Source organism: Haliotis asinina, chromosome 5 (assembly GCF_037392515.1).
Source record: "Haliotis asinina isolate JCU_RB_2024 chromosome 5, JCU_Hal_asi_v2, whole genome shotgun sequence".
NCBI classification, from domain to species: Eukaryota; Metazoa; Mollusca; class Gastropoda; order Lepetellida; family Haliotidae; genus Haliotis; species Haliotis asinina.
The window spans coordinates 48,782,751-48,803,537 of NC_090284.1; the positions used below are offsets into that span (position 1 = coordinate 48,782,751).

Consider the following 20,787-nt stretch of genomic DNA (forward strand, 5'->3'; position numbering starts at 1 on the left):
TCACCTACTTCCCTCTGAACATTTGCGTGATTCTATAATTGCAAATAAGGAAAGAGCACATAGCACAGAAAATGACCACGATCACATGGACCTCGTAGTCTTTGATGTGAAGCTTAACGTGGCGTTCAGCAGTATTCAAACCATATGGCGGCGGTCTGTAAATATTGAGTACCAGACAATCCAGCGATCAACATCGGTCCACGTAATTGCAATACGATGACATCAAACAAGTCAGCGAGAGGTGGCCCTCGTATTGTGTGTCAGCGTGAAGTACCGACTATTCATACTGGGATGCTTCTTAAGCGTGCTTGATGAGGTTGAGTTGAAAAATCAATTTAGTATGGTTCAGAAAAGCGTTCGACCCTACATTTGCCCTGCACTTGTACCGGGTTTGTTGTACCTGTAGGATATTTCCGCCGTAATCATTACGCTTCCACAACGAAATCAGCCCGCCTTTATGCAGTTGAATTGGCGGGAAATATGCTGACGTCAACTTTGATGCACGCTCTCTCTCTCTGTGAAGTAAGTGTGATGCATCAAACGACTCGTGAACCAAACAGCTCTCCATCTCCTTAATGCTTTGCACCACTGACGTAGCGGTTCACAACCCCTCCTCCAAAGCCTTCTGCACTGACATCTGCCAGACAACAGCGTTTTTTCACACCTTTCTCGGTCACTGGCAGTCGTTACACCAGACCGGCGGAATAACGTGCTCCAGGACACATACAATAGCCGACATCACTTCCCCGTGACCTGCAACTAGTTCAACGTGATATTTGGACTTCACATTTAGACATGAATGGTTCAACGGATATTACTCTAATACCACATGGTCTATCCATACTAAAGACGTTGTACGGAATGCCGATAGAGTACTATGTGTGATAATTCCATAAACAATGTGTTTACAGGCCTATCTGGTGCTTATTGTCTACGAAAATAAATGCTATCAAGCTAGAATGATGACCGAAAACCATATAATATAACACTGTACTGAAATACATGTCATGGATGATCTTGTGTGCATTAGTTTGCTGGATTACGCTGGAGACAACTCTGAACAATACGGAGGGTATTGATATTATCAGCTATGTCCCATGTCGTCTTTGTACACTGACACAAATCAACACAAGCCACCAGACAGTTAACCATGTCTGTTTAGGCCCCTTAACACACGGGATTAGCAAGTTCATTTTAAGGTGTTTAAAACGCTCACTGAAAGCCCAGTTAAGGAAACGCGAACAAACACAGATGTGTCAACAACTAACACGTGCTTGAAAACTGGTGCCATTAACTGGCTGCCATTTACAATATGTACACGGCACAGAGGCGTTTACATGCTGTTCTGCGAGAACTCGTACTCTTCCATATACTGTGCAAGAACTCCGAGTGGTGTAAAACGGGCGCAGGCCTGTATACAGCAGACACGGCCCTGTACACAACGGACATAGTCGTATGACACCAGTGTTTCAAAAGCTGTCTTAGACGTGAGATAACAACTGACAGGTGTGTGACAGTGGTGCATCGGTATCTGACACAGAAACGTGATAACAACTGACACAGGTGTGTCATAACAGTGCATCAATAGCCAACTCATGGAGTGTGGTAACAGCTGACAGGATAACAGTGCATCAATATCAGACACAGATATACGATAACAACTGAAACAGGTGTGTGATAACAGTACACTAATAATTGATTGACTCAGTGTGTGGTGACAGGTGTGTGATAACAGTGCATCAATAACAGATTCTCTGTGTGTGGTAACTGCTGACAGGAGTGTGATAACAGGACATCAACAACTGACTCACGGTTTGTGATAACAGCTGACAGGTGTGTGATAACAATTTATCAGTACTTGACTCACGGTGTGTCATAACTGACAGGTGTGCAATAATCATGCATCAATAGCTGTCTTGCAGTGTGTAGTGATAACTGACAAGTGTGCAGTAACCATGCATCAATAGCTGTCTTACAGTGTGTGGTAACAGCTGACAGATGTGTGATAACAGTGCATCAACAACTGACTCCGTGTGATAACTGCTGACAGGTGTGTGATAACTGCTGACAGGTGTGTGATAATAGTGCATCAATAACTGACAGAAAAATGTGACAACAGCTGACAAATGTGTGATAATACTTGACAGGCATGTGATATCAGTGCATTATACCTGACACACAGAAATATAACAACTGACACAGGTGTGTAATAACTGACACATATATGTGATAACAGTGCATCATAACACAGAAATATAACAACTGACACAGGTGTGTGATAATGTCTGACATGAGTGTGTGATAACACAGTAAGGGTTTCCACAGAAGATTTCACAACATATTTAAATTTTTGAATGACATTACAGAAGTGATACACATAGGTGAGAATTTATGGATGCTAACTATTTTATGATCAGGAACCCAAGGTTTCTGAGTATATTCTTACAGTTAACACAATGAAGAAGAAATGTCATGTTCTTCATTATATAGAAGCTGACATCCATAAATTCTCACCTTTCACACCATTACTTACTACAGTTATCATAATTCTTTAAGTTTCCCCTGGAAGATATTTTATTTGCAAATTCCCATCAGTTTGGCCAAAGGGGTACTTAAACAGTGTACATGTTGTAACAGTGATGGTCTTGGAGATTGTCATGTCATGTTACATTTGTAGGCTAAATCAAGCTCTAATGACAGTGATGGTCTAACAGCTTGTCATGTCATGTTACATTTGTAGGCTAAATCAAGCTCTAATGACAGTAATGGTCTTACAGCTTGTCATGTCATGTTACATTTGTAGGCCAAATCAAGCTCCAATGACAGTGATGGTCTTACAGCTCATCATGCCATGTTACATTTGTAGGCTAAATCAAGCTCTAATGACAGTGATGGTCTAGAAGTTAGAGACTGTCATGTCATGTTACATCCTTAGGCCAGATCAAATTCTAATGACAGTGATGGTCTCAGAGCTTGTCATGTAATGTTACATTTGTAGGCTAAATCAAGCTCTAATGACAGTGATGGTCTAGAAGTTAGAGACTGTCATGTCATGTTACATCCTTAGGCCAAATCAAACTCTAATGACAATGATGGTCTCAGAGCTTGTCATGTAATTTTACATTTGTAGGCTAAATCAAGCTCTAATGACAGTGATGGTCTAGAAGTTAGAGACTGTCATGTCATGTTACATCCTTAGGCCAAATCAAACTCTAATGACAGTGATGGTCTTACAGCTCATCATGTCATGTTACATTTGTAGGCTAAATCAAGCTCTAATGACAGTGATGGTCTAGAAGTTAGAGACTGTCATGTCATGTTACATCCTTAGGCCAAATCAAACTCTAATGACAGTGATGGTCTCAGAGCTTGTCATGTAATGTTACATTTGTAGGCCATGTCCAGCTCCAACAACAGTGATGGTATCATAGTATCCAACACATCCAGCCCACGTTCCGAAGCTCGAAGTCCTCTGAAATGATACATTGTCACAATAAACATACATGTTTATTCATACATGTTTATTCATCCTGTTGATTATTTTCAAAGATTCCTACCTAAATTTGTTACTGTCATAAATGGCAGCATACATACTAAACACATGCTCTGCCAAATCAGAATAAATACACACAGAAATATGAGTTGCATTTTGGCCCAAACTGAACAAACAGGACGTCCAGAGTGAGAAACCTGTCTTAGTGCATCTCTTTAAACAATATTCCATCCCTGCCATGGTAGCGGCCACCAGAAATAGGTTTCACACATTTATCAATGTGGAGAGAATTGAACCTCGGCTTGACCATCTTTCTAACTGTACTTCCCCAAACCTTTGAATAAATGTTGTTCTTTCAAAAATTATTTGTTGTTTTCACCACTCAAAAATGACACAAAAAATTGACTTAAAAACCATTAAGTTGACTAACAGTAAATGAGAGGGAACTCTTAATGTGATGACACATCACCATGTCAGTTTGCCTATATTTCTGACAACCTGTAAAATAGGTATTTGTGATTATCGCTATGGTTTAGTTTTGAATCTACACAGACTTTCATTCACAATGGATGTTTCTCTTCATACTTCATTTAAAAACAGCATACTTTACATGCTGTAAATTCCATACAATTCTAACTGTCCAACCTAATTTGGAAAATGCTGTTATCAGAACCACAACACATTTTTCAGGGCCTTACTGCGTAGAAGATGGGATATGCATGTACAGTAAGGTACCTTTACAGCCGAACAAAGCAGCTCCCTCTCAGTGAGTGAGTGACTTTACACCACACTCAGCAATTATTCCAGTTATATGGCGGTGGTCTGTAAGTAATTGAGTCTGAACCAGACAGCCCAGTGACCAACAACACAAGCATCAATCTGCCCAATTGGGAACTGATGGCATGTGTCAACCAAGTCAGCAAGCCTGACAACCCAATCTCATTAGTCACCTCTTACAACAAGAATAGTCGCCTTTTATGGTAAGCATAGGTTGCTGAAGGCCTGTTCTACCCCGAACCTTCACCTGGTCATGGGTACCTGAACTGCAATTTATGGCAAAAGAACATATTTGCCACTGCACAGCCCTGTTTAAATTCTGATATAGATTTTGTCAAAAAGAACAAAAAACATGTGGTAGTGTGTATTTAGGAGATAAACATCATGTGTTGGCCAATTTCCGGGTGTTATTGAGTATTTGACTCACGGGAATGCATTTGGAACCGACGGCGTCAGCCGGAGGTTTCAAATGAAATATTCCCGTGCTTCAAATACTCAATAACACCCGGAAATTGGCCAACACATGATGTTTATCGACATTGTAAACACACAAGTAAACCAAAGGGGTTTTAGTGTCTGCACTCGTTCACATCGAATACGGACACAGCAGTGAAGTGTCATCAGCTGGCCGTTTCAGCTGGTTCTCATGGTAGCATCTGGAGGTGCTCATTTGTGACGTCATTCTAACTTTACGTCATAATATGATTTCAATGACGTCACCACTGTTGATGACACAACAAAACAATTGTTTACGTGTCAATACGCGGTGAATAGTCTTTCAGTTTCCGGGAATCTAATACCATTTAATCATGTTTTTCAACCAATCAGATTACAGAACACAGTAACTTTTGGTTTACAATATGTTTTCAACACAAAATAATCAGAAAACCAACTACTTGACTAATGTGTACCTTGAGTCTAGCTGCAGCAAGCCGTGGTCCCTGTATGTCTGGATAGTGTCTGAGTGTTGGAAGATGTCCTGGAGACCAAGAGGAGAAACCTGCCCCCACTGGTCATGTGATATCCCCCAGCAAGTCCTCAGTCCCACAGCAAGCATCTCCTCCAGACTGGTTAGAAGTGCAATATATCAACTCTCTTATCACCTTGACTCTAACAAGTGTCTTTTTTCTTTTGATCAGAGCACCAAATCAAACCAAGTCAAGTTACTCGAGTCAGCTCAAGATCACCAAGAAAGGCAGCTTGAGTTATCCCCCTTGGTTGTGGGTAAAGCAATCATTTACCGAAATGGAATAATCTATATAGAATACAGAGTAATGTGAACAAGCTATCGATTTGAAGAGCATGTCTCAAAACAAAGGCCTGCTGTATTTCTACTCAAGGATGTCTCGCTTCTTGTCAAGAAGAAAATTAACAATATTTTACACTCGTAACATACCAAGCAAGTCTATGTCATTCATCAAAATGAAGCCTTGGTTTCAATACCTTCAGAAAAATAATGTTTATGTCAATATTTTCTGAAATATTATACTCAAGACCTTTTGAATCAAGGATTTTGACAAGGTGAGTATGGTCATAAAAACATTTACAGAAAGAGAGTCATATTAAAAATCAAGATGCCATGACTCAGGCAATAAAAGTTGAAGAACTTTGAAGATCAAATTGTAAACATTCTTACTGGTCATGAAGTGTCTGTGGAACTATCTTTCGTGTGGCATGCCCGAATGCCTCAACTTCCCTCATCCAGATGTCTGGCTCGAGGGTCTGTATGCGTGCCTGTCTGACGCCTGCCACATAGAACCGACCATGGGCACCTGGGATATAATGGACACAGCAATAATTCAGGGACAGTTAATAATTTATGGCTAGGGGGAGTGATGGTGATTTTTGTTGAAGAAGTACATACATTTTGAGTGCTCCCACTAAAATTTATGTACAAAGTAAGTGCCCTCCCCCCTTGCAAATCATGTACAAAATCAGCGATCCCCCTCCTCACCCCCATCTCCTCACTAAGTTTGACTTTCCACCAGCATAGTCAGGTGATGACAGTTTTCCTGCCAGACTTGGTCACAGAAAATACTCCAGATGACAACAGTAGATCCTTGTGTGATGACAGAGTTAAACTTTACACAAGCATAGCCAGGTGATGAGAGTTTTCTTGTCACATATGGACACAGAGAATACTCCAGATAACAACAGTGGATCCTTCTGTGATGATAGAGCATCTCTTGGCAGTGAAGTATGACACTGTCATCCCACTGACAGCACTGTCATCTTGTCATCCTGCACACAGGATTCAATCTCTGGCTTTATGGGAATTGCATCTAATTTCAGATCAGAAGGCCCATGGTTCAAATCCAATCATGGAACTCAGAAATTTCATGGCACCACATCAACATAACACTGGACAAACTCTCAAAGTGACAAAGAATGCAGACAAAACCAAAACCTATCATAAACAAAATAAAGATAGCAACCCAAGAATCATAATCACAATATATATCAGATCCACACTCTAAGGGATGTAACTGTGCAGCACTTTCCCCTGTGAGTGAGTGAGTGATTATGGTTACAATAACATTCCCGCAATATCACAGCATGAGACACCAGAAATGGGCTTCACACATTGTATCCATGTGGAGAATCCAACTCAGGTCCTCTGCATATACATCACTCTTAGGGATGTAAGTCTGAGCAACACTTTTTCCTGTGACTGAGTGAGTGAGTATGGTTTTATGCTGCTTTCAGCAATATTTCAGCAATATTTCAGCAATATCACAGTGTGGGACACCAGAAATGGGCTTCACACATTGTATCCATGTGGGGAATCCAACTCAGGTCTTCAGCATGACGAGCAGACACTTTCTCCACTATTATACTCCACCTCCCCTTGTTTAACAGTGAGTAAGTGGGTGTGATCCCCTCATCCCCATACTTTGACCAAGGTTGTCCCAAATTCGTAGACTTGTATGGTAGTTCACTAATATCCCAACTTCCCTGTGTACCTGTCGACCTACCTGGCCCCACGCCTATATATGGCATGCCTCTCCAATATGTCAGGTTGTGGGTGCTGTATGCTTCCTGGCAAAGAAAATTATCATAAAATGAAGTGTTGCTTTTTATCCAGTTAGTACAAATATGTTCTGAACAAATTAAAAAAATATTTAATGTTTTGTCATGTCACTTTAGGGAAATTCCTTACACAAACAAGATACAAGCATTTAGTTCTGAGAATTATAAAGGGAAGTAACTCATCCCAAATTACAATCACTTTCAGTTTGTAGAGAAGGCATTGGTAAATTCAAGCATTCATCATTCACATAGAGTATGCAAAATCAGCTACCAAGTTTAAATTACTCTTGTTTTTGTAACTTTGTGGACATTCACATGAACTTGCTATATAAATTACATAAAAAACAAATGCAATATAAATACGACTGTAAGGCCTTTTCAAGTCATGTTTATTTTCAAGGCTTTTTCATTGAAAATACTGACTTTATGGTTTTTACATACAAATTATGATCTGAGACCTTAGAAGACAAACTTTAAAATTTCAAGACCCGTGCAAAGACTGTATTATGAGAAGTGCACATACAGTATGTTTGTCAAAACAGTGAGAGTGACAGAGTGAGTTTAGCCTTATACAGCTTTTAGTACTACTCCAGCAATATCAAAGCAGGGTATACCAGAAATAGTTTCCGCCACACTGTATTCATGTAGGGAATCAAACCTGGGTCTTCAGCGTGACATGCAAGCATGCTTTAATCACTGAGATAGGGATAAACAACCCCACTCCGCCCCACCCCCACAACCCCCTGCTCCCCTTCAAAATAGACTCTCTTGGAAATGGGTAGTAGTTAAAAAATCCTCTAAACTATCACAACAGGGGTGGGGACATGACATATTGTCTTCACACACTGTTCCTATGTGGGCACTTGCACCTAAAGAGGCGACATTTCTAAACATGAGGCTAAACACCAGCCCTATTAATCATTTTATAGACTTTATAGCAAGGATTGTCTCCCTTGGTCAAATAATTGTAAACTCTGTAAATAAAGAATTTTAATATTATTCTATTTCTGATGCCTTCCTTTCTATTATTCTTTCAAATGCACTTTGTACTGAGTTGAATGAATGCTTGTTGAATAACATATGTCTTATTTGGGATAACCCTTTCTATTAAAGTACAAATTCTAGTACTGTTTGTGGGGGGTGGTTGAGTCCCATCTGGGATTCAAATCCACACCCTCAGACTCATGCACCTGATCGCAAGCACACTAAGTCAGCCACATAACCCACTCAGCCACCACTAAGTGGATCAGGTGCCTGATTCTGTACTAGAAATTGTACTTTACTAAGAAAGTGTTATTCCAAATATGACATATGTTACACTGACCACTTCCTAAATGACTTTGTGTAATCTTGCTGATTAATTTCATAATATGAAACATACAATTATTTGTTTTCCATACCTGCTTTGCAAAGTTTGACACTTCATATCTCTCGTATTCATGATCAGAGAGTATCTGAAATGTCACATATATATTTTAAATATTACATATTCATTTTAAAGGAAGTTATTTTCTTTCTTTGTAGGAACACATATGAACTATGCAATCATTCATTTATCTTTCTACCAGAATCTCATTCAATTATCTTCCAAGCGGATCTCAATCCTTTCTCAGGCTACCAGATCTCATTCCTTTCTCAGCCTACCAAATCTCATTCCTTCCTCAGCTTACCAGATCTCATTCCTTTCTCAGGCTATCGAATCTCATTCCTTTCCCAGACTACCAAATTAAATTCCTATCTCAGGCTAACGAATCTCATTCCTTTCTCAGCCTACCAAATCTCATTCCTTTCTCAGGCTATAGAATCTCATTCCTTTCCCAGGCTACCAAATTTCATTACTTTCTCAGGCTACCAAATCTCATTCCTTTCTAAACCTACTGGATCTCATTCCTTTCTCTGGCTACTGGATCTCATTCCTTTCTCTGGCTACTGGATCTCATTCTTTTCTCAGGCTACCAAATCTCATTCCTTTCTCTGGCTACTGGATCTCATTCCTTTCTCTGGCTATTGGATCTCATTCCTTTCTCAGGCTACCATATCTCAATATTTCTCAGCTAATCACCTCACATTCATTTCTCAGCCTACCAGAACTCATTCAACTCCTACCTTCCCAGTCCTCATTCACTTCTCAATCTTAATATTATCAGAGTACACTACTGTTTGCTACACTGTACCCTTGTTACAGCACAGTGCAATATTCTGGTTACATCAAAACTGTGGTTACAGCATAGAACAGTTCAGTAAGATTCTGGTTACATCACTAGCCATATTTGCCTACCTGGACAGCAGTCTTGTACATGGTTGCCACGTCATCTGGTGACGGCATCCGCTGGAAACAATCATAAGCACAGGATCTGGTAATACTCAGTCTTATTCACATTAGAGAGTAGTGAAGACTGTTTTAAATGGGCACTGACAAATCAACATGGACAACCATCTTACATTCAGGAGCCTTTTTCATGCATTACAGAAATATACTCTTCAAAAACAGTAGGGGAACCTGAACTTCCAAGTCCGATAGAAAAAAATTCCATTGAGGAACATTACAATGACATTCATCTTGTGTATGCAGCATCATTTCATGTTATCACCACATACTAACACAATGCATGGGAAGCACGTGAACAACGTGGGGTGTCATTATGTATCTTGATGTTTTTTCAGGCAGTTCGATAAATCACTGTAGACCATCTTTTCCGATAATTTTCTTGCATTGGTACATGGTCAGGGTTTTCAAGGTCAAATCACACACTACTGACTGAAAATTGTAAGCCTGAAATTTTCACATCATACTCCATTCACCTAACAAGAGGGATGACTGAATGAGCAGCTTTGCTTTGAATGAAATCCATGTGGTGTGATGCATTCTCATAACATCCATTATTATTGCAGTGTATAAACTCCTAAAAACACCAGGAAGCCCACCAGGCTGACGACAGAAAAATGTTGCCGGCCCTGTGCACTTGTAACCAGCCCTGTATTAAAAACATGACACTGAGGTAAGGTGTTAAAATACTGTTATCAAAGAATTACTTATACATATGCAAAAGCTAATTTCAAAAATCATAACTCGGTGGTCCCTTTTGATTCATGTAGTGTCACTGCCATCTGAATGAGACAAACAGGCAAAGTCACAATGGTCAGTATCTTTGACAAGAATGTCTGTACATGTTCTTCATGCACATAGCACAGGTTATTTGTAACTCTCCTTGTGAAAAGTAAAAATGTGCAACAGCAAATTTGACAAAAACAACTTGGTCACTGATGAAAGCATTCTTTAGATCAATCACGTTTAGTGTCAGATAAAAGGGTAGGCTGATCTGTAAAAGCTGCGGTTTGATTGATCATGAACTATACATACAGACATCGTTTAGCTACAACAATTGTAAACTACTTTCAAAATAACACCTATGGTCAATGAAATGGTACAATATATACCCATGGAAAATGGATTGGCCCACAGGGCTGGCTATGAAATAAAATTGTAAGCCCACGATGTAACTAGCAAGCAGCAGGCCACTGGGCAGACACTATTTCATACACTGATTACTGCATCAACATTGATTCAATCCCATATATCTCCCAATTTCGACAATCGTACATTGAAAGTACAGTTCCCCTATCTTTTTGAAGAGTTTATTATTGCACTGGTTCATCTCCAATTCCCCTAGTGCAAACATTTGCTTAAGTAGCATTCTACAGAATGGTTGTAATAGATTTCTTACATGTCTCAGATGTTATTGCCGAGTGTAAACACATGATATCCACTTAAGAGGCGACAGAAGTGTATGAATAATAGAGGTCGATGATCTTATTAACCTCTCAAGATACAGGTTAGAATTGATCATCAGTTACCCATGCTTGTCACAACATGTGACTAACAGGATCAGGTGATCATGTTCCCTGACTTGACTGACACGTCATGGTACCCAGTTGCGTAGATCGATCCTCATACTGTTGATCACTGGATTGTCTGGTCCAGACTCGATTATTTACAGACTGCAACCATATAGCTGGAATATTGTTGAGTCTGGTGAAGAACTAAAGTCACACACTATTGCAGAGTACATGTACTGACCGTTCTGTGTTTACTGACATCCTTATACAGCTGGGTTCCTCTCTCCAAGGTCAGTTGATAGAGTGACAGGTGCTTGTCACACAGCTTTATCACCTGCATGAGGACATGACAAGTCACAAGTTTCTGCAGGATATATCTCTGCATCATTTGCTTCACCATACATCTTTATGCCAATGAAGTTATTCTAAAGACATTTACTCACTCACTTAATCCAAACCAGATATCAATCTAGGTATTTACGTGCATTTTTTTATGAACACTTAAAAATTACCTCAGTTCAGATGTCTGCTATCAGATGTCTGATATCAACTACCAACATCGTGGGATAGCCAGGTGCTTAAAGTGTTTGCTTATCACACCGAAGACCAAGGTTCTATTCCACACACGTGTACAATGTGTGAAGCCCAATGCTGTGATATTGCTGGTATATTGCTAATGCAGCATATTACTAAACTCACTCACATGCCAACATACACTATATTACACAAATCCTAGTTTGATATTTAATTTTATTCTTAACTTATCCTGAATACATATTTTGATCATACATAATTTGGAACATAATGATATGGAAAGAAACTAAATTTTGTGTTGGTTTCTCACAAGAATTTGTGTGCTGGATGTGTTGGATATTGTGAACGTTTGTAATACCTTAAACCTCCACTTTAAGCAGAAAGGATTGTATGAGCTGAGACATGGATGAATAAAGGCTGTCTCCAGTCTGCTGTACATATACCTGTTGCAGCTCAACTAGCCAGGCCTGAACAGTCTGTCCTGGACGACCAAACATGAGATCTGCAGACACATGGTCAGGAAACAACGCTCTTGCCTCTGAGATACACCTGGAAAATGGACAGGTGAGATGACATTAGTGTTTTTTGTTTGTTGTTTCCTGCACCCAACAACAGTCTAGACATAGGATGGTGGCCAGTTTACAGTATAATAAGTCTGGTTCAGTGATAGAATCAATAAGCAAAAGCCCATGTCACCATTAACATAAATTGTAAACAATGTTCTAGCCATACCATGGCTGGAGTACACCTGTGAAGGGTTCACATGTTGGGAATCAAACCCAGCACTACAGCACGATAATCAAACACTTCAACCAAAAGGCTATCCTTCTTCTCTGAGGGGTACAGCACACAACACAACAGCACAGAAAAGCAATTAATTATTTCCCTGATAAGAAAATTCATGACTCAAAATTATTTTTTTTATATATGAACTGACTGTTATTTAAAGGGATGAGTGAAAAAAATAGTTAAATTTGTACAGAATATGACTATGTAGTCATATCGCAAATGAAAACAAATTCTTGATAAAATGTGTGACCTCCATTATCTTCACCACCACTCATCACGTGCATTTGAACACCTGATGGGTTTGGAACTTAGCTGAGTTTCCAGGAATGAACACTCAAGGTAGCAGGCTCTATCCAGGACGGAGATACCGTCACACCACCAGCTCACCTTACAGCCTCCTCAACAGTGTGGTCCCTGCCCAGGATGGGAACATCATCACACCACCAGCTCACCTTATAGCCTCCTAAACAGTGTGGTCCTTACCCAGGATGCAGACATCAACACACCACCTGCTCACATTACAGCCTCCTCAACAGTGTGGTCTCTACCAAGGATGGGAACATCATCACACCACCAGCTCACCTTGCAGCCTCCTCAACGGTGTGGTCCCTACCCAGGGCAGGAACACCATCACACCACCTGCTCACATTACAGCCTCCTCCAATGTGGTCTCTAACCAGGATGGGAACATCATCACACCACCAGCTCACTTTACAGCCTCCTCCAATGTGGTTTCTACCCAGGATGGGAACATCATCACACCACCAGCTCACCTTATAGACTCCTCAACAGTGTGGTCCCTACCCAGGATGCGAACATCATCACACCACCAGCTCACTTTACAGCCTCTTCCAGTGTGGTCTCTACCCAGGATGGGAACATCATCACACCACCAGCTCACCTTATAGCCTTAACAGTGTGGTCCCTACCCAGGACAGGAACATCATCACACCACCAGCCCACATTACAGCCTCCTCAACAGGGTGGTCCCTGGGGACATCATCACACCACCAGCTGACCTTATAGCCTCCTCCACAGTGTGGTCCCTACCCAGGATGGGAACATCATCACACCACCAGCTCACATTATAGCCTCCTCAACATTGTGGTCCCTACCCAGGACAGGAACATCAACACACCACCAACTCTCCTTAGAGCCTCCTCCAGTGTGGTCCCTACCCAGGATGGGAACAGCATCACACCACCAGCTCACCTTACAGCCTCCTCCACAGTGTGGTCTCTACCCAAGACAGGAACATCATCACACCACCAGCTCACATTACAGCCTCCTGCAATGAGATCCCTGCCCAGGACAGGGACATCATAACACCACCAGCTCACCTTATAGCCTCCTCAACAGTGTGATCCCTACCCAGGATGGGACCATCATCACACCACCATCTCACCTTACAGCCTCCTCCACAGTGTGGTCTCTACCCAAGACGGGAACATCATCACACTACCAGCTCATCTTACAGCCTCCTGCAATGAGATCCCTGCCCAGGACAGGGACATCATCACACCACCAGCTCACCTTATAGCCTCCTCCACTGTGTGGTCCCTACCCAGGATGGAGAGATCATCTTGTCTCAGTGACTTGAACAAAGGAATAGTATTTTTAAGCTAATTGAGAAAAGATAACTGTCATTATGATATAGCCTTTTCCACAAAATCAGTGTTATGATTCTGTATGCATCACAGAAAAAAGGGTAGGTCATCAACTCATCTGTTGATCAACTGTCATCAACAGTATTTTCCCCATTGCTATCAGTGTGTTCACATTTTGACAATGTGCTTGTCTAGAAGATGACCATGTGTTTAAATGAAATGTAGCAATGTGTTTTACGTCAAACTGGCAATGTGTTTTACATAAAGCTGGCAATGCATAAATACTGAGTGGTAATTGGTGACAATAATTGTTCATGTATTCCAAAGCAATTCTTGAGCATCTCACATATCTGGATCACTTGATACCCCTACTCGTACCAAACAGTTCTTGTGAACACCTGATCCACATACTCATTTCACAGTCATTGTCAACAATCTTGTGAACACCTCTGTTCTTATGACCACCTGATTAACAAGATCATACAACAATCATTGTCAACAATCTTGTGAACACCTCTGTTCTTATGACCAGCAGATTAACAAGATCATACAACAATCATTGTCAACAATCTTGTGAACACCTCTGTTCTTATGACCAGCGGATTAACAAGATCATACAACAATCATTGTCAACAATCTTGTGAACACCTCTGTTCTTATGCACACCTGATCCACATGCTCAAACAACAATCAATGCCAACAGTCTTGTGAACACCCAATCCACATACTCCCATTCTGATATTGTGAACACATGCACTCATTACACTAACTCAAAAGTCAGTTTGGGTGTAAAAGCAAAAATATTACCTGTACACCAATAGAAAGTCGATTTACACCTGCCTCACGGAATTCTCTAAAAATATAAATTATTCCAAATTATGGATGTGTAGTAAAAGCAGCTATTTACTGATGTGTGTACATATACTGAGAGGAAAGAATATGGGATTACATGAATGCACAAGTGTTCCCTTATCTTTTTCCCAGGTTTCTTCACAAGCTACGTAAAACAAAGCTTGTGAAAAACCTTGGAAAACTTGACCTTTCATGTGATCCCTTACTTTTTTCCCTCAGTATATGTTCAATAATAAGGTGATATGAGCATCTATCAGTGCACCTGGAAAGTAAATGTCAGCAGCAAGTCTTAAATCTATTATAGCATTGGGTAAATAAGTTAATACTGCTTAATGTTGCATATGTGGTTGTGCAACTATTCAATGCAACAGTTTTTTGGGAGTTTTTGTATATCGGAGAATCAGCAAGTAACAGGGGATACTTGTATACGTAAGGGAGGCAACTCTTCACAGCAAATTATGGCACTTCATGTCTATAGGTCTCTTTTGTTCCTATGGTCTAGTGAAACACAAGATTATAACAAAATAACATCTCAAACTGATATTACACTTCCAGTTGTTTTCTTGAAAATTCTTTAAACAATTGTTAAAGTAGACATTGTCCATGATTAAACAAAGAGATTAACCTCAAGCGACTTGTCCCCAGAGATGTTGGATTGGCCTCAAGAGTGATCTCCCCTGATTGGGGCAGCGATACCTGAGCTTTGACTTGGTTAATGATACTTGCAATGGTATCTGCACTTGCTAAACTGGGGGTTCCTGAAAAAACATTAAGTAAGTGAGAATATCCTGTCAACTGCTAGCCATGATAGCGATGGTGTATATAACTAAGCCTTGAAAAGGTTAGAGTAACAAACTGGACCAGGCAAAAGGACTACTGTCCGTTTGATTTCATTTGTGACCGATGAATTGCTCACTAACACAAAACCTAATAACTGCTACAAAAAAATAAATCCACCATCAAAGTTAATCATCATACCAACTCTGAGGAACTGAATCATCATTTTGGACGTCCGAAAAATCAACGTTGTTCAACAAATGATCATTATTTTGATGTCACATTTTGCAATTTTTATGTGCCACTTGTTGTTAGAACAGCCAGGTGTGCGAAATTTCCCTACACACTCTTGTTGATTGCCTGCTTGGAGTGTAACATGAGGTTCAAATACAGAACTTCTGGATATTTTACAACTAATTTTCAAGGTAGTGTATTAACAGAAACAAGATTTTCCTACCTCCTCCAAAAAAGATGGATGAAATGGTGGATACACCACTTAGCTTGATGAGATTCTTAGTCTCCCTCACAAGATTGTCTCTCATTCTCACCTCCTCAACATTGCGACTGAAACAAAACAAATGCCTCATGACATAACATGTTCAGTTGGTATTTGAATTCCAAAATGGGCACTTGTATGACAAGGCATTGTAAGAATATCCCTCACTTAATGTTTTCTTCATACTGATGTAGTGGAGTTATTGTCGGAGTGGACAGTCGAAATGTTGTGCTTCAGTCATAGCCTGACCAAATGTTGTTGAAAGGGTTATTGACCCTGCCTGGTGCTGAGCTTTTAGGCGATGAAAAACTTGTCAGTCGACACAAAATCTGTGATTTACATCATCAGTTGTCGGATGTCCATTTTAATCGAATTTTCAATGGCTGAGAGGGGGAGATCACTGACAATGTGTGCTGGTGATTAGGTGCATGACTGTTGACACTGGGTTCAAATGCCGATGGGACTCAACCCCTGAAAGTACTGGAATCTGTATGTTTCTAACAAAGTGTATGTTTCTGTCACATGTTTATATTTACTTTCTCTGCACTTTCAACTGCCATGACAAAAATCTCTGCTTCTTCCATGCTCCTTCAAAACTTACTCGATATATTTGTTGAAGTTGCAGTATGTACATCGTCTCTTGCAATAAGGCCACTGAAACACAAAAGGTTTCAGGGGTGCATGACAAATCATGTACATGGTGTGTATTTATATTCAACAATATAATTACATATATGTGAACATTTGCCTTCCTATATACATATGAATAAAAAAAATATTTAATCAGATCTAATAAATATTTTTAAATCATCACAATCTATTAAAACTGGGACACAATGACATGCATCAATCAAGTCAGTAAAACAGACCACCCAATCATATTAATCACCTAACGGGATTGGGTGGTCAGGCTCTCTGCCTTGGATGAAGTGTGTCATAGTATCTCAATTGCATATATAGATGCTCATGATGTTGGTCACTGGACTGTCTGGTCTAATGGCAATTATTTACTCTCCTCACATAAAACTGTCTGTAACAGATCAGACTAAGAAGCACACTCACATGGACATACAATGCAGCACTCCTTTCATGTTTGTGTTCCTCTTCATCAACATTTTCTGCTTTTAGATTCGTCAATTCAACAGACTGATTCCCACTGCGAGAAACACTACTGAGGCTCCTCCTACATCGGTGAATGATGGACATATGTTTTGACCTCATTGTTTTGATGTGTTTTATTCATTACCACTCATTCCAGTAGCTCTTGTCCTGTAAAGGGCAAAACAATCTTTTGAAATACCTGCCTCTCTGACCACCCAGGACAGGTTATTTTCAACATGGACTGCCAGATCCTAAAATTCACAGGCCCAATGGACAGGTTAAAATCTAGACATCTTGTTTGAGAAGGTATTTAGTGGGCAGGCAAGTTTTGCTCAGGGTTGGCATGTTTTACATCTATCAAGCCCTGTGGTCTTGTTGAAATTTTGGGGAGTTTCATACCTTGCACATATTGAACAAGAAAAGAAATGCAAGTTTTGAAAAAAATGAATCTCAAAAAAGCAACTATTCATGTTTATCTCTTCTATTAGCAACTTCACAAAAAAACAGTTGCTTTTCTTTTGCAGTTCAGTATATATAGAGGATTAGTTACTAAACGACCTTCCGTGTAATACCATTTTTATTAAACGAGTTAATGATTTGGTATCAGACGATACTAAATCTTTAACGAGTTTAATGAAAATGGTATTTCACGGAAGCGAGTTTAGTATTCTGTTTAAGCGAATTTAGTATTACTCGCCAACATAAACTGACAGAAACTGCGGCAAAATTGCCTACAGTGTGAAGACTCGCAGTTTTCAAGTCAAGCAAGGTCTAGTAAAATCGCGACATCAACATTAGCATTGTGACGTCACAACTTGGAACCATTTTGACGTCATACGTCAAGCGGTGTATTACACCAGTGTAATATTGAAGTGAAAATATTACACTGCAGTATCTTCAACGGGCGAGTAATAAAAGAGTTTATGTGAGGTTTACAAGATGGATATTTCACTAATACTGGTATGGCTGACCAGCATCTTCATTAACAATGTCATTGAATGATATGATGAATATTTTCCATTTGTTGACTTTGTCATGTCAAGAACAGGGAATCTAATTAAGTCAGCTCATTTATTTTGAGGGTGGGTGGGCTGGTGGGTTTGATGGTAGTACAGTATCACATTTTGATCTATCGTCCACAGCACCAACATCCCTCCAACCATCTTGATTTACATTTTTTATGCACCTCCCCAACAAAACACACATAACGTTTCATCATTATGGCAAACACTCCACACATGCAAACACACATCTTCCACAAAAATATGATATAAAATATATATTGTTCAGATGTAAAGTTTACTTTTAGATTTTAGTATGTATAAGAAAAATGTATTTTTTCATGACATAACAAAACACGTCATAGTACATCACCCATGCATATATCCCCTGACACTATGTTTCCAGATGTGAAGTCATAAGAAATGAAAGATGTTATATCAGTTTTTCAGAGGCTTATATATTCTGACATGTCTTGAATGTGTAAGAGGGCTCTCGCCTGTTTCCAAACCAAACAGAATACTTTTGTCTGACATTTCGGACTTAGATTTACAGTATAACAGAACTGACATCAAAATATTATACAGCCTATTCCGGAAATACAGCACCCACGTTTACTTCTGGAGCGGCATTTCTGCGCTAATGAAGGGGGAATAACTCTAACCCAATAACGGATTGCAAGCCGCTACTCTATCACGCAGATGTCTCGGGCCAAGATAAAGTAACATGTAATTCCATTTGAATTGAAAAGGAGCTCTAGTAAAATGGAAAACTCAGCACCTGAAGATCAAAAAATCTAGAACTGCTTCATACGAAGTTCAAAATCGCTTTGCAGGCATGGATTTGCGGTAGGGAAAAATAACATGCATGGTTTAGGGACTGTCAGACCAGAGACCATATAATCTATTATATGGTCTCTGGTCAGACCAACTAACCTATCCATGACTTTTACAGTGAAGACGAATGGCTTCAGGGTTTTGTTTTACCTTTTGATAGGAGGCTGCATCATTACCAAATACAAACAGATTTTAGGATGTTCGTGGTGGCAGTTAGTCAGGGCCTTGTAAATTGAATCGAAATTGCACTAAGTGCGCCATGCGGCCATATCAACCATACAAATTCACATTCCAACTTAGCTACATCATTGTACTGACGTACTACGTATATATACTGACGTTGCAGTATTAGAATGTGATGACGGAGCAGCATTCAAATCTAGATGCTGGTTCAAACAGGTGCGATGAAGAAGTATTTTTGTCATAAACCGAAGCTCCGAACTATCTTGCATCCATAAAGTTTCGTCCATGGCCCAGATAACCGGGTACGAAACTCCCGACCTTCCACTCTGGGAAAAGACGTAGTCTGTCCCACAGTCTCTGAACCACATTATTTCCCCTACTGCCTAGCCCTCTGTGCAAGGTGTTCGGAAAAAAAATCCTCGTAAAGAGTACCGGAAAAAGTCCTCGGGAACAAATACTATTTTGAAAATGGATTTTTTGCCAAAAGAATAAAAAGTACTTTTAAAAAGCTTTTCATAACGTTTTTTTGGCTTTCATGTAATGTATATTCATACAACAACTGTAAACTAGACAGATCCTGAATACATTACAGAGGTTTTCAGAGATGTATTCCTACTACAGAATATTGATGAAAGTTATTGCCTACTGCATCATATTCATTCTCGTATAAGCACAGGTCACAAAATCTAAGTACTTCGTGTAAAGGTAACTTTGACACTTTCAACCGATGCCTTTGAACATTGTTTAAAAGATCAATTTGAATACCTGATATGTTCGTTATATATAACAAAAATGTAAGTACTCCATGTTTCCACATATCATTTAACAGATCAAAGATCAAAGTACTCCATGTTTCCACATGTCATTTAACAAATCAAAGACCTGTCTACATATTTAATACGTCCTTTTCATCACCCTGTGTATGTGAGTACTTCATGTTTTTATATTTGTCATTAAAAAATAAAAGATAAATTTATCTATTTAATAACCCATCTGTGTGAGTTTTCAGTGTCTTTGACCTCAAAGGTGATGAATAGATAGGTTTTTATTTCAATACATACACAGATCCAGAGGGGAAGGGGTACGCACTACTCCCTACCCCCGCCCCATAATGCCTTTTTTTGTTCTGAAATGTTGTTAATTGACCATTGAAACTGGGATAGATTTTCAGGAACCGTGGTCATCTAGACTTGCCACATATTCTAGACTTGTATAGGTCTTGATATGTTTGTTTCTGGGTCTGTCTGAGTACATCAAAGCGATGTAGGCTTCGAATCGAACCCGAGTTAGAATTAATCTTCAGGAATCCGTGCTGGTCGCAAGAGGCGACTAACGGGATCAGGGGGTCAGGCCTGGCTGACACTTGTCATCGTATCCCAGATGCGTAGATCGATGCTGTTGATCACTGGATTGTCGATTATTTACAGACCGCCACCATATAGCTGGACTATGGCTGCGTGCGGCTTAAAACTAAAC

At 39.8% G+C, this 20,787-nt stretch overlaps 1 protein-coding gene across 4 annotated transcripts; it reads right to left on the bottom strand.

Annotated features, from left to right (window-relative positions):
• Positions 1–2,114: 2,114 nt before the first annotated feature.
• LOC137283542 (radical S-adenosyl methionine domain-containing protein 1, mitochondrial-like) lies at positions 2,115–18,947 on the bottom strand. Of its 4 annotated transcripts, none has more exons than XR_010956861.1 (16): positions 18,863–18,933; positions 17,255–17,461; positions 16,794–16,846; positions 16,154–16,260; positions 15,545–15,677; positions 14,875–14,920; positions 13,994–14,055; positions 12,115–12,220; positions 11,379–11,471; positions 9,579–9,629; positions 8,701–8,754; positions 7,246–7,309; positions 5,907–6,042; positions 5,182–5,337; positions 2,670–3,472; positions 2,115–2,402 (listed from the first exon to the last, which is right to left on the bottom strand). XR_010956861.1 is itself a non-coding variant. In XM_067815101.1 (15 exons), the coding sequence occupies exons 2-15, from the start codon at positions 17,411–17,413 to the stop codon at positions 3,373–3,375; spliced, it is 1,320 nt and encodes a 439-aa protein (XP_067671202.1). In that variant the 5' UTR covers positions 17,414–17,461; positions 18,905–18,947; the 3' UTR covers positions 2,206–3,372. The 4 variants fall into 4 exon arrangements, 2 of the variants coding, with proteins under 2 accessions (XP_067671202.1, XP_067671201.1); XR_010956862.1 differs by having other exon boundaries at positions 2,208–2,402; positions 18,905–18,947; XM_067815101.1 differs by having other exon boundaries at positions 2,206–3,472; positions 18,905–18,947.
• Positions 18,948–20,787: the final 1,840 nt, after the last annotated feature.

What these genes read in the sequence shown, in the direction of transcription:
- LOC137283542 (XM_067815101.1), bottom strand. Translation starts at nt 17,413, where the DNA reads ATGAGGTCAAAACATATGTCCATCATTCACCGATGTAGGAGGAGCCTC. An exon ending in ATCCATCTTTTTTGGAGGAG is followed by an intron (nt 15,678 to 16,153) that starts GTAGGAAAATCT and finishes ATGTTTTTTCAG; the next exon opens with GAACCCCCAGTTTAGCAAGT. An exon ending in CCACAGACACTTCATGACCA is followed by an intron (nt 5,338 to 5,906) that starts GTAAGAATGTTT and finishes ACTTCTAACCAG; the next exon opens with TCTGGAGGAGATGCTTGCTG.